This window comes from Rhinopithecus bieti, unplaced genomic scaffold, assembly GCF_001698545.2.
Source record: "Rhinopithecus bieti isolate Rb0 unplaced genomic scaffold, ASM169854v2 scaffold_10017, whole genome shotgun sequence".
Classification (NCBI taxonomy): domain Eukaryota; kingdom Metazoa; phylum Chordata; class Mammalia; order Primates; family Cercopithecidae; genus Rhinopithecus; species Rhinopithecus bieti.
This window is the reverse complement of record NW_016806314.1, coordinates 530,110-545,197: the sequence shown is the minus strand read 5'-3', so window position 1 is coordinate 545,197 and position 15,088 is coordinate 530,110. Positions and strand designations below refer to the sequence as shown.

Below are 15,088 nucleotides of genomic sequence, written 5' to 3'. Positions count from 1 at the left end.
AAAAAAAAAAAAAAAAAAAAAAAAAAAAAGTAAGTTACATAAAGGGATAGAGTACAACCATATACAGGGGAATAATATTTGATAGGGCAAACAAGAAAATCCCCTCTAAGAAGAAAACATTTAAGCAGAAACCTGAATGATGAGAAGGAGCAAACCATGTGAAGATCTAAGAGAAGAATATTCCAGGCAGAAATCACAGCAAGTGCAAATGCCTTGAGATGGGGTTGAAGTCTGTGTGTCTGAGAAACAAGAAAGCCAATGTGGCTGGAACATAATGAACAAGCAGGAAATAAGAGAGGTAGGCAGGGACTAGATCATGGAAGTTCTTGTAGGTTATGATAAGAAAGTTGGGTTTTATTTTAAATCTAATAGAAAGGCAGTGGAGGTTTTTAAAGTTCCAGAATGATACAATCTGACTGGCATTTCGAAAGAGTCATTCTGAAATGTATCTGAGAAAAGACCAAGGGGAAGCAGGAACAGAAGCAGAGGCCATTCAAGTTACTGCAGTAGTCCACGTGAGAGATGATAGTGGCTGGGACTAGGTGGGTAGCAATATAGTAGGTAAAAAAATCACGTTTAGGATTATGTTTTGAAGGTACACTCAATTAAACTTGCTGATGGATTAAATAAAGAAGTTGAGGGAAAAAAAAAAAAATTTTTTTTTTTTTTTTTTTTTTCTGAGATAGGGTCTCTCTATGTGGCATAGACTGAAGTGCAGTGGCACGATCATAGGTCACTGTAACTTCAAACTTCTGGGTTCACACAGTCCTCTTGTCTCAGCCTGCCGGGTAGTTGGAACTACAGGCATGCACCACCATGCCTGGCTAATTTTTTAATTAATTAATTAATTTTTAGTAGAGATGAGGTCTCACAATATTGCTCAGGCTGGTCTCAAATCCCTGGCTTCTGGCAATCCTCCTGCTTCAGCCTCCCAAAACACTAGGATTACAGGCGTGAGCCACCACCCCGGCCCACTCTTTAATTTTTGACCTAAACAACCAGATGAATGGTTAGGCCATTTACTAAGATAGAGAACACCAGGGGGGAATAGAATAAGTCTGGAGGAGCACACAAAGGTTTTGTCTTAGAAATGTTAAGTCTCAGATGCTCGATAAATATTGGTATCTTGCCGGGCACAGTGGCTCATGCCTGTAATCCCAGCACTTTGGGAGGCCAAGGCAGGCAGATCACTTGAGGTCAGGAGTTCGAGACCAGCATAGCCAACATGGCGAAATCCCACCTCTACCAAAAATAGAAAAATTAGGTGAGGTGGTGCACACCTGTAATCCCAGCTACTTGGGAGACTGAGGCAGAAGAATTGCTTGAATCCTGGAGGTGGAGGTTGCAGTGAGCTGAGATCATGCCACTGTACTCTAGCCTGGGCAACAGAGCAAGATTGTCTCAAAATAAAAAAAAAAAGAAAAAGGAAAAAAAGAAAGAAAAAGAAATATTGGTATCTCGCTAATATATATGCCTCTTTTGAGTTTGGATAGAACAAGTCAGTCTCTAAACCTTCCCAGTTCTGAGTACCCTAACATTGGATTTCTAGGTGCTGTAAGCTGAGGATAAGCCTCAGAACCTTGGACCCCACTAGCCAACCCTCCTCAACCAGTGAGCAGAATCACCCCTTCAGCACATCCCTCTGACTTTTCTTCACTCAACATAATAATTGCATTTGGGGTTGATGTCTTCAAAGTAGGCACCTGACCTCAACTATTACATGTTGCTAAGTCTTAATGTAAGAAGATTTCTTGTAATAACAATTCTCTTTTTGGGGTGTTATTTTTTGGTGTATGTGTCAAGATTCAGTCCAATAATTCAATCATTCAATAATTGTTTACTGGGCTGGAAACAGAAAAAAAAATAAGGTAAATAGTCACGGTGTGAGCAGGGCTGACATGCAAGAAGCACAGGGGCTAAGAGAACTAGAAGCCTAGGCAAGTCTTCCTGGAAGAGGTGAGGTCATGCGGACCAAACCTTCCTGGACATAGTGCTGGATTGTGTTCATAATTTTGGCCTCATCAACAGGCCAAAATCTTCAAGTCTTGGGGCTTGAAGCCCCTCTTTTCCTGATTCCAGAGCATTTCATAAATATTTATTGATAATACCCTCGGGCATTTGGGCATTTACTCCCCCACTGGACAAGTGGAGTTCAGTCCTTGGGGAAGCGATGGCATGTCTGTGCATGTTCTCCCTGCCTTCTACCGGGAGGAATTATGGTGTGAGTAAAAGCCAGCCCAGGCAGGGAAATGAGCCCTCAAGCTAGCAGCACAAGATTTAGCCTCAAAGGGCTCATTACAAAGGATGGCTGAAATCCATTAGGAAGTGGGGGACCTTGAACCTATCCTTGAAAACAGATTGTGCTTTGTTACAGTAAAGCTGTTACATCCCACTTTTCAGCCGACTCCTGAATATTTTCCTGTCTGCCCCCTCCCCTGTATTCCTATCACTACCACTCTGGTACAGACTCTCTGCTTTTCACCATGAAGATTACAACAGTCACTTGAGGGGAAAAATGAGAGACAGAAGGAGAGAGAAATAAATAGAAATAAATAAATAGTGGGGAAAAAGATTACAGTAGCCTCCTGGATGGTTTTTCTGTCTCCAAACTCAACTTCAGTCAGCTTCACAATCCAGGTCCACTTACTTTCTGAAGCACTCTTTCTAATACCCAGGTCAGATCTTATTTCTCCAGCTTATCACCTTCACTAGCTTCCCACTGCCTTCAGCAAAAGGCCAGGCTCCCTAACCCCCTTGGTATATGCCCCACCTGCTCTCCAGTCTCACCCTAACTCACCTCCCCTTCACACTTTCCTGTTCCCTGAAGATGCCACTGCTGGCTGTATCATTGTACACGCTGTTCTTCTTACCTGGAATACCCTTCTCCCCTTCTCTTCCAATCTAATAAACTGATTTATCCTTCAAAACATTGCTTAAGTTTCACCTTCTCCCTGAAGCTTTCCTGTCCAGGCCATTTGCCTGGGCTTATTTCCACCTTCCTCTGTAGCACCTCTATATCTTGCTACCCTCAAAACAGTATCACAAGTATCTGTACCATTGAACATTTGTCTTTAGGTAAGTAAGATTGGGAAATTGAGTCTCAGAAATGGGAAAGGGCTTCTCCAGGTGTTCATGGTGGAATGTGGACTCAAATCCAAAACATCCTAATTCCTCAGCAAATGCCCTATCTACTGCACCCTCAAAGAATTAATCAGATTTCACACACACAAACACACACACACACACACGCACACGAAGAGCATTGTTTGTTTGTGGGCTGAAACAGTGCTATTGAACATTTGTCCTTAGGTAAGTAAGCCCTTCCATAATTCTCTGAAGTTCATGAGGCATTCTAGGGAGGAGACTGGACAAGATGACCTCCAAGATCCTCTGAACTCTGATATTTTATGAAACACAGAAAATTTGGTTGGGCGCAGTGGCTCACGCCTGTAACTCCAGCACTTTGGGAGGCCAAGGTGGGTGGATCACCTGAGGTCAGGAGTTCGAGACAAACCTGACCAACACGGTGAAACCCCATCTCTACTAAAAGTAAAAATAAAAAAATTAGCCGGGTGTGGTGGCGGGCACCAGCTACTCAAGAGGCTGAGGCAGGAGAATCACTTGAACCCGGGAGGCGGAGGTTACAGTGAGCCAAGATCATGCCATTGCACTCCAGCCTGGGTGACAGAGCAAGACTCCATCTCAAAAAAAAAAAAAAAAAAAAAAAAAAAAAAGAAAGAAAGAAAGAAAGAAAGAAAGAAAACGAAAAAGAAAAAAGAAAGAAACACAGAAAATTTCACGATCACAGTCAATGATCCCCTTTTTCCTCCAAAGTTCACCCATTTGGGATGAAGGAGGAGGAACAAACGTTTACTGCATGCCAACTATATGCTAGGGACAATGCTTTACTCGAATTTAACGCTCTGAACAATTTTGCAAGATCCGTATTGTCCTCATTTAATAGAGAAAAATTGAAATGCAGACTTAGTAAGCTATCTGCCCAGTGTCACACAGCTAGGAGGTAGTGAGTGGAGATTTCAGCTCTAGTCTTTCTGTCTCTAAACGGGCTCCAAACCGGGAAAGTAGGCCTGCCTGACCACTGGGACAGGTGACAGGCAAAGACTTAGAGTCTGTTCTATAGTCGCTGCCAGGCACCGAACTGCTTACCCCCGTCTTCGAACTCCTCGCGCAGGTAAACCCGGCGCTGGGCGCGCTTTCCCAGGGTGAAGGTCACCAGCAGCAGTGGCAGCAGCCGCAGCCCCTTCATCCCGCGGAGCCTCGAGTCCCAGCCTCTGAGCGCTCCTGCCCTCGCCAGGAGCTCCGCCCCACTGTCGCCACCTCTACCTTGACCCAGGGGCGGGGGCTGAGATCACCTGCATCCCTGCACCTGGCTGCCTTCCATCCGAGGCCTGGGGCCAGTGAGAATAGTGAGGACCGCAGTCAATCCCGGGGCACCACGGCTGAGAGCGCTGCAGGACCGAGGAGCCAATGGGGGCCAACCAGGCGTTGAGGGAGCAGCAGCGGAGGGTCTCTGGGAGTTGGGGAGTGGAATGGGCAGCTGAGGCTGGCCTCTGGGGTGCTCGACTTTGGTGGAGCTGGTTGAAGTCGCTCTCACATGATTCCTTTTGTCATCTCTCTGTCCCTCCATCCTTCCATCCTTCCATTCATCCATCCATCCACTGGGCCTATGAAGAAACCACGATGATATCTGTTTATTTTAACAGAAATGCAGGGCCTGAGGGGGCCCAGAAGAGGCTCTGATCCAGCATGGAGTCTCAGGGAAGGCTTCCTGAAGAAAGTGACAACTGAGATTATCTAGGGAGGAAGACATGGGGGAGGGAGGAGGAGGATCAAAGAGAATACTATGGGCAAAGTCCAGAGAAGAGAAAGACTTGTAAATTCATATCATTTCTACAACAACTCCATACTGTGCAATCAATGTTATTTACCCTATTGTGAGGAAAATGAGGCTCAAAGAGGAAAAAAAGCACCAGCATTTGTTGATTGTTGTACTATGTGCTAAGCACTGCACCAGACTCTTAATAGACATATCATTTAATCCTCACACTAGTGTGAGAAGAGTGTTGTCATGCTCGCCTTACAGATGAACAAACTGAGATTCTAAGAGACAAAGTGGCTTGCTGAGGTCACACAGAGATGAAATAGGGGCTAGAAACCAGGCCTTCTCATTCCAGTGCCTTCACTACACTTCCGTTTAACTTCATTCATTTATTCAATACCTATTTATCAGGCCAGGCATGGTGGCTCACGCCTGTAATCCCAGCACTTTGGGAGGCTGAAGTGGGTGGATCACCTGAGGTCAGGAGTTTGAAATCAGCCTGGCCAACATGGTGAAACCCCGTCTTTACTAAAAAATACAAAAATTAACTGGGCATGGTGGTGGGCACCTATAATCCCAACTACTCGGGAGGCTGAGGGAAGAGAATCTCTTGAGCCTGGGAGGTGAATGTTGCAGTAAGCCAAGATATTGCCACTGCACTCCAGTCTGGGCGACAGAGTGAGACCCTGTCTCAAAAAAAAAAAAAAAAAAAAAAAAAAGGCCAGGCATGGTGGCTCATGCCTGTAATCCCAGCACTTTGGGTAGCTGAGGCAAATGGATCACCACCTGAGGATTTCAACACCAGCCTGACCAACATGGTGAAACCCTATCTCTACTAAAAACACAAAATTAGCCAGGCGTGGTGGCTCATGCCTGTAGTCCTAGCTACTTGAGAGGCTGAGGCAGGAGAATCGCTTGAACCCAGGAGGTGGAGGTTGCAGCGAGCTGAGATCACACCACTGCACTCCAGCCTAGGCGAAAAGAGTGAAACCTTGTCTCAAAAAAAAAATAAATAAATAAAATAAAAAAGACCAGCCTGACCAACATGGTGAAACCCCGTCTCTACTAAAAATACAAAACTTAGCTGGGTGTGGTGGCATGTGCCTGTAATCCCAGCTACTCAAGAGACTGAGGCAGGAGAATTGCTTGAACCTGGGAGACGGAGGTTGCAAGTGAGCTGGGATGGCACCACTGCACTCCATCCTGGATGACACAGGGTGATTCCATCTCAAAAAAGAAAAAAAAAATCCAATGTCTATTTATTAAGGTCCTCCTATGTGCCAGGCACTGGGCTAGGTACTGAAGATACAGTGGAGAACAAGACTGGAAATTCTCCTGCTCCCATGGAGCTCCCTTTCCAGTAGGGTGCACAGAGTGTCATAAAGGAAGTACTAAAACAAGACAATGACTTAGAGACAAATGGAGAAAGCTTTCATGCTGGGAGAGGAAAGGGGGTCAGGGAAGTCCTCCCTGAGGTGACACTTTGGTCGCCATGTATTCATCTGGGGCAAATGTTCCAAGAAGACACAACAAGTGCAAAGGCTCTGAGAAGGAGGATGAGTTTGTCTCATTTGAGCATCAGAAAGAAAGCCAATGTGACTCAAGCACAGTGAGGAAGGAGAACGATGTCAGGAGGTGAGGCTAGAGAAAGGATGGAGTCAAGACTTTTCATGATATAAGCCATGGGAAGGATTTATAACTGATGTAGTGGGAAACCTTTAAAGGGAGTGACATCATCAGAATTATATTTTTAAAAGGTCACTTTAGCTGCTGTGTGCTAACTTGGGATGTCAATGTATAATCAATCAGGATGTCGAGTACACAGTTAAAATATATCAACCTTCATCAATCAGAGTCCTATGGAATATATATATGTATATGCATGTGTGTATATATGTATATATATAGTGTATATATATGTGTATATGTGTGTATGTATATACACACATACACACACATATAATCCCACAGAAGAGGTCTTGGCTACAAATATAAATTTAGAGGTATATAAGTGGTATTTTAAGCCACATAGCTAGATGAGGTATTTAAGAGAGAGAAGCAATTGTCTAAGAACCATGCCAAGAACCCAGCACGGAAGAAGAGAACCCTAGCCCTGAGAGTTGGACAGAGAAAATGGAAGCAGCAAGGAAAACAATGACTGGTTCTAAAAATAAGAGCCTCCTTTAGAATTCTAGACTGTTTGCCCATTGGCAGGGTGGTCTCCTCTTAGAGGGAATGTCAAAATTGCAATTCAACTAATATTTACTAATGACCTACTATGTGCAGGGTGCTATGCCAAGTTCTGGGGAAACAAAAACAGATAGGACCCAATCCTTGCTCTCCAGGAATTCTCAGGCCAGTTAGAGACATGGATCTTTAGGCAACTAATTTAGGACCAAGGAAGCCTGGTTTTGGTGCCCTAATAAAGGCAAGAACAGCAAGAGCACAGGGGCAGAGAGATGTACCAGATGTTGTGAAATGACTTTACTTGTATCACCTCATACAGTTCTCTCAATATAAATAACTAGTGTTTTCCTCATTTTACAGAAGAAGGAACTGAGTCTCTAAGATGGAGGATATACAACTGGCAAGGAGTAAAGTCTGGATACACAGCCAGGTCTGCCTGACTTCAGCGCCCAAGTGCTTAATCACTCTTACATTTTGTGATGGTCTGACAGAGCTGGAACATAAGGTTCCTGGAAAGATAGAGCGTCCAGAGAACAAAGCAGAGGGAGATAAAGAGAAAAGAGGAAACAAGGCTGAATTTGCCCAGGCCTTGAATGCCAGCTGGAAGAGTTTGGATTTAGTTCCTCTGGGCCAGGGTTTTTCAGTATCAGCACTATTGACATTTGGGGCCTGATAATTCTGTGTGTGGTGGTAGTGCGGTGGGGGTAGAGGGCTGTCCACTGGATTGTAGGATGCTTAGCAGTGTGTCTGGCTTTGACTCATTAGATGTAAGTAGCATTCCCCAACCCCTGACAGTTGTGATAACTAAAAATGTCTCCAGACATTACCAAATCTCTCCTGGGGTGTGTGTGTGTGTGTATGTGGGTGTAGATGTGGGTTTGTGTGTGTGTATGCATGCATGTGCTAAATCGACCACTAGTTGGGAATGGTTGCTCTAGCCACTAGTTGGGTGCAGTTTTAAAAAGAGTGTGACATGAGCTGGGCACGGTGGCTCACGCCTGTAATTCTAGCACTTTGAGAGGCTGAGGCGGGCAGATCACCTGAGGTCAGGAGTTCGAGACCAGCCTGGTCAACATGGGGAAACCCAGTCTCTGTTAAGAATACAAAACTTAGCCGGGTGTGGTGGCACACCCCTGTAATCCCAGCTACTCAGGAGGCTGAGGCAGGAGAATCACTTGAACCCGGGAGATGGAGGTTGCAGTGAGCCAAGACTGTGCCATTGCACTCTAGCCTGGGCAATACGTGAGACTCTGTCTCAAAAAAAAAAAAAAAAAGAAGAAGAAGTGTGACATGATGAACATTAGAACATTAGGAATGCTCTTTTAGCACTAGCAACTTAGCTCAGCATGGTGCTGCATGACTGTAGTCCTAGCTACTCAAGAGGATGAGGCTGGAGGATCACTTCAGCCCAGAAGGTCGAGGCTGCAGTGAGCTATGATTACGCCACTGCACTCCAGGCTCAGTGACAGACTGAGACCTCATCTCTAAAACAAAAAACAAAACACCAATGACTTCTGTTATAACAAGCACTGTTATGTTCATAATGTATTAGCCTTTGTGAGAAATTGTATTATGTTTCAATTCTGGTAAATTGGAATTGCGTGTACTACTTTGGTTACATTCCCATGGAGTCTGTTCATTTTCTGTGAAAGGATAGATTGAGTTTACCATGTGCTCCTCAAGGGCAGTGAGTACAGTGGCTTCTTTGTTTTTATATTCTAAGTTCCTGGCACAGTGAATGTTAAATGAATAGATGAATTTTTTAAAAATGTATTATACACATATTTATATTAATTTTTAGAATATCATGCTTAGATCAGAGATTTGTCATAAGTCTAATATGTAGTAAAAAATAAGCATCGTTATTTGTAAGCAACAATATCTGTTTTAATCTTTTGATCCAAAAATTCTACAAGTTGATAAAATGTGTAGACTTTATTTTCAGGTCTATTTTCCAGATGAAAAAAATCCATGTGATATTTGCAGCATCCACAGGGTTTTCTTCAATCTGTAAGAATATATTATTAATTATTCACTTGTCTTAGTCCATTTGTGCTACTATAACAAAGTACCTAAGACTGGGAAATTTATAAAGAACAGAAATTTATTTCTCACAGTTCTGGAGGTTGGGAAGTCCAAGATCAAGGTGTCAACTGCTCTCTGAAAACTGCTGTCTGCTTCCAAGGTGGTGCCTCTTGCTGTGTCCTCACCTGGAAGAAGGAGGCAAAGAGGGATGAACATTGTGTCTTCACATGGCAGAATAGATGGAAGGACCAGGCTGCCCTCTGAAGCTTCTTTTATAAGAGCATTAATCCCACCTATTAGAGCAGGGCCCTTATGGCTTAATCACCTCCCAAAGGCCCCATTTCATCTCAAAACCATCACCTTGGGGTTTAAGTTCCAACATATGAATTTTGGAGGGGCACATACATTCAAATCATAGCACCACTGTATAAAGCACTTTGGGTTAACTCAATGTGATTTAATTCAATAACTATGGAGCTACCCCTATGAACCTAGCACTAGGAGAGATATAAAAGCACAGTAGTTATCCTCTAGATATGTCCAATTGAAAGGGACGTCAGGCTTACAGGGTCTGCCTCACCTTGTTCTGTCTCTTACCAACTGCGTGATCCTGAGTTCATTGAGGCTATACCATGATTTTGGTGGGCTCTAGGCACTTTTGCCTTTATGGACCTCTTCTTCCACAAAAAAGTATTTAAAGATATATTTATGACTGTATTGGGATAAAGACAAACACAAAACAGGCTGGATTCATTATTATATATTCATTATTATTATATTCATTTTTTTCTTCTGGTTTTAAAAGAAATTAAAATTAAAACATGTTCTTAGGCTCCTGTAAGTATTATGGGCCCTAAGCACTGTGCCTACTGTGCCTAACGGTAAGTCAGCTTTGGGGCCAAGTATTAACCTCATCTAGTTCTCATTTCCCTCTCTGTAAAATCTTGGTCTTGAAGGGTTATTATAAGGATTACCTAAGGTACTTAGAAGCTGGATAAGGTCAGAAACCAAGTCCGATTTGTTTTCCACAGTGTACCTAGAGCACTTGGCACAGAATAAGCACTCAATAAGATGAATGTGAAATTACTAACATAGTGTCAGGGTACAGTAAACACTTGATAAATATCTGATTTAGTTCACCAGACCTCCCAAGGGACAGTTCAGGACATACATAATAGATATCAGAAAGCTGTCGTGGATGGTACGGACCCTGAATGTCACAGGAATTCAGATCAGGAAGGATTGTGTGGATTGGTTGGTTCGCCTGCTTTTTAATTTTTTATTTGTTCAGTGCATCCATCCCACTTAACTGCAGCCATAATGCTGTCATTAGCAGTGTACGTAGGAAAAGGATGTGTTCAAAACCATCAATTCTACACTCCAGCCTGGTATATTTACATATGCAGGGAGTTGTACCAGCGTTGCCCTGTAGCTCCAAATCCTCTGCAGATTTAATTACAAAGCTACAAAGTGAGTGCATAAATTATGCACTAAGGCCCATGTTTGGGAAATTACTGTGTAGTCCTGGGAATTAGATAGGAGGTTAGATCTTTGTAATTGATATACTTCCACTTAAGGGTTGAAACCCTGCGCATCAGTGAGAACTTTGGTCTAAAGACAGTTTGTCTGTGGTTCTGCAGGGCTAGCTGGACATTTAAACTCCAAACACTAGCTATTGGGAGGAAAAGAACTTTGCAGTTATCCAATCCTGCTCAGGTCTGCCACTTCAGCTTCGTCTCTCCCATGGGTTCACTTGTCCTGTCACATCTGGAACATGCACAATAAATAGTATCAAGCCTTTTGCCTTTTCCTATACTGTTCTCTTTGATGGAATATTCTTCCCCCCTTCATTCTGGGAAACCCCAAAGTTAGTGCCTATTTCTAATAGCTACTCTACAAGCATTAGTTTCTTCTCCCTGAGTAAGAAGACAAAGGTTTCATGTAATAAGCTCAGTTCAAATACTTTTCCTTGTGAAAGCATTTCCTACCTTCCTGGGAAGAAGAAAAGAAACGAAATGCACCCGTATTGGACACCAATTATGTTAAAGCACTTTGCTGGGTCCTTTGCATTTATCATCTTATTTAATCCTCAGGGCAATTTTGTGCAGAAGGTATTCTTATCCTCGGTACCTAGGTCAAGAACTTGCTGTCTAAATGGTTAAGTAACTTGGACAAAATCTCTCTGCTAGTAAACAGCAGAGGTGGAAATGGAATCTGGTCTGCCTGGCTGCCTGCCTCAGGCAAGTCAGTAGTTCCATTCTTGGGGCTCTTAAAATTCTTTCATCATGCCTCTACCCTAACACATGTCTCACTGTATGGTGATTTTATTCATATACTTTCATAATCTGTCTCATTCATGAAGCTCTTTTTTTAAAAATTATTTTATTTTATTTTATTTTTTGAGACGGGGTCTTACTTTGTTGCCCAGGCTGGAGTGCCGTGGCACGATCACAGCCCTTTGGAGCCCCGACCTCCTGGGCTGAAGGGATCCTCCCACCTCAGCCTCCCGAGTAGCTGAGACTACAGGCACAAGTCACCACACCCAGCTGATTAAAAAAATTTTTTTTTTTTTTTTTTTTTTTTTTTTTTTTTTTTTTTTTTGAGACGGAGTTTCGCTCTGTCGCCCAGGCTGGAGTGCAGTGGCCGGATCTCAGCTCACTGCAAGCTCCGCCTCCCGGGTTTACGCCATTCTCCTGCCTCAGCCTCCCGAGTAGCTGGGACTACAGGCGCCCGCCACCTCGCCTGGCTAGTTTTTGTATTTTTTAGTAGAGACGGGGTTTCACCGTGTTAGCCAGGATGGTCTCGATCTCCTGACCCCGTGATCCGCCCGTCTCGGCCTCCCAAAGTGCTGGGATTACAGGCTTGAGCCACCGCGCCCGGCCAAAAAATTTTTTTTTTGTAGAGACGAGGGTGTGTGTGTGGAGGGGTTTCTCACTATGTTGCCCTAGTTGGTCTCAAACTCCTGGGCTCAAGGGATTCTCCTGCCTCTGCCTCCCAAAGTGGTGGGATTACAGGCATGAGCCACTGTACCCAGCCAACTAACCTTTTGAATCAGAGAACAAATCTTACTTCTTCTGTATCCTTAATGCCTGGCACAAAGACTAGCATGCAGTGGGTGCTCAAAATATGTTGATGGAATAAGGTAAATAATAACAAAACACTAGGCCTGGGGTGGTGACTCACACCTGCAATCCCAGCACTTTGGGAGGCCAAGGCAGGAGGATCGCTTGATCTTAGGAGTTCAATGTCAGCCTGAGAAACATGGCAAAACCCTTTCTCTGCAAAAAATACAAAAATTAGCTGAGCATGATGGCGTGTGCCTGTAGTCTGAGCTACAGGGAGGGTGAGATGGGAGAATCACTTGAGCTCAGGAGGTTGAGGCTGCAGTGAGCCATGATCGCGCCACTGTACTCCAGGCTGGGCTACAGAGTGAGACCCTGTCTAAAAACAAAAACAAAAAAACACTTTGCAGTTTGCAAACCATTTTCAGATATATGATTTCACTTAAGTATGAATAAGCATAAGATAAAGTTCCTGCTTTTTTAATAGCAATATAAACAAGAAAACAAGTTATGTGCTGGTAAAACAAAAATGCGCAAAACAGTATCAGGAATAACAGTACTGTATACAGATAAAGTAAATTTACTGAGGCCAAAGAGAATGAGAACTGAGAACAAGATTTTTAGATTTGGAGAGAAAACGATCTTATAGCTCTATTTAGGGAACTGGATGGGACATCTTAAATACCTTATGTTATTTCATCCTAACAAAAACGCAGTGAGGTACATGATACTGCCTCTCTTTCCTAGAAAGTGAACAAAATCTTAAAGAGGTTAAGTGATTTGCCCTAAGTCACACAGCTGGGTTATGGCAGAGCCTCTTCTATGTTCTAGTCTCTGAGAGTCCTCTTCTTTTTTTATTGTAGTTGTGTTATTCTGTGCCAATATTTTAGGAGATACTAGTAATTAATATGTTTCTCTTTATAGGCAACAAAAACATTTCAGCAGGGGTCTTCTGGCTAAGCCCTGTGGTGTATGTAATAGAAAAAGTATGTGTCTTGGTTTGGGTTGGAGTGCAGGAAAATTATTTAGGATGTGGTATCAGTAAACCTGGGTAGGAGTTGGGTAGTAAGACAGGAAGTGAAGATAGTCAATAATGTATACATAATTAAGCTAGTTACCATAGTGGGCAACTGGACCTCAGTTATGCTGCGGAACTCTGGGAGACAGTGCAGGGCACATTCAGGGTATCCCAATGGAGAGGTGAGAAAATTGGGGTATTATTCAACTCCCCATACATCATTGGTTCTGATAACATTAAGTCTTCGAAACTCCCAGCTTGCTCTGTGCACAGGCCAAGCATGTTCCCTGGTCAGAAGGAAAGAAAGAAAACCAAAATCTTCAGGCAATGAGCTGCATGTGTTTCCTATAATAGCCTTCAGTGTCTAGAAGCGAACACCAGGAGAATATAGACAGGAAACCAATAGCATCTGCTACAGAATGTAATTGGATGCAAATCCTGCCTCTATCACTTCATTTTACATTTTAAAAAATTCATTAGGGCTGGGCGCGGTGGCTCACACTTGTAATCCCAGCACTTTGGGAGGCCGAGGTGGGTGGATCACCTGAGGTCAGGAGTTCAAGGCCAGCCTGACCAACATGATGAAACCTTGTCTCTACTAAAAATACAAAAATTAGCCAGGCATGGTGGTGGGCAACTGTGATCCCAGCAGCTTGAGAGGCTAAGCCAGGAGAATCACTTGAACCCGGGAGGCGGAGTTTGCAGTGAGCCAAGATCCTGCCATTACACTCCCACCCGGGCGACAGAGTGAGACTCTGTCTCAAGAAAAAAAAAAAATTCATTAGGCATTTATTGTAAGTCCATCATACACTAAAGGTATTAGCAAACTGGTTTTGAAGACCAAATATGGTTAGCTTCATAGTTTCTTTGTTTTTGAGATGGAGTCTCCCTCTGTCTCCCAGGCAGGAGTGCAGTGGTGTGATCTCGGCTCACTGCAACCTCGGCCTCCTGGGTTCAAGTGATTCTCCTGCCTCAGCCTCCCAAGTAGCTGGAATTACGGGTGCCTGTCACCAATCCTGGCTAATTTTTGAATTTTTAGTAGACATGGGGTCAGGCTAATCTTGAACTCCTAACCTCAGGTGATCCACCCACCTCAGCCTCCCAAAGTGCTGGGATTACAGGTGTGAGCCACTGCGCCTAGCCTAGCTTCATGTTTTTGTAAATAAAGTTTTACTGGAATACAGCCATGCCCATTCACTTTTGCTTTTGCCCTACTACCATGGCAGAGTTGGGTGTTTCTGATAAAGGACATCTGGCCCTCAAAGCCTAAAATATTTTACTATTTGACATTTTATAGAAAATGTTTGCCAACTCCTGCGTTAGGTATTTGGGATACTGAGATGAATAAGATTATTCCCCTGTCCTTAAAGAGCTTTTAATCTAATGAACAACATTAATGTGCAAGCCAATAAAGGCAGGAAATTATTACAAGTGCTACAAAAGCCATTTAAATAAGGGAACTGGGATTTCTAACTAGTTGGAGAGATACATCAAGAAAATCAGCCGGGAGCAGTGGCTTACACCTGCAATCCCAGCACTTAGGGAGGCAGAGGCAGGAGGATAGCTTGAGCCCAGGAATTTGAGACCAGCCTGGGCAACATAGTGAGGCCCCATTCCAAAAAGCAAAAAAGAAGATAAAAAAGAAAATCTTCATAGAAGAGATGACAGACACTTTAATAGAGTCCTGAAAGATGAGTAGGTATTTTCCAGACAAACATAGAGGAATAAAGACATTCAACACAGAGAAGACAGAAATCGCAAAAATGTCCCGAGGATCAATAATGACATGAGTCATTAGGGAACTGGTATCATATTTGGAGGTGGGGAGATAAATGACACAAAAAGTCAGTCTGGAAGTAAAGAATTAAATTTTATCTTTTCCTTAGAAATATAACTGACTCTCGGCCGGGCGCGGTGGCTCAAGCCTGTAATCCCAGCACTTTGGGAGGCCGAGAC

At 43.5% G+C, this 15,088-nt stretch overlaps 1 protein-coding gene across 1 annotated transcript in view; it reads right to left on the bottom strand.

Annotated features, from left to right (window-relative positions):
* The window catches only part of LOC108531812 (calreticulin-like), a 52,368-nt gene extending 48,101 nt beyond the window's left edge, over positions 1-4,267 (bottom strand). Inside the window, 1 exon segment of the mRNA XM_017875453.1 lies at positions 4,168-4,267. Coding sequence (XP_017730942.1) covers positions 4,168-4,267 — 100 coding nt within the window.
* Positions 4,268-15,088: the final 10,821 nt, after the last annotated feature.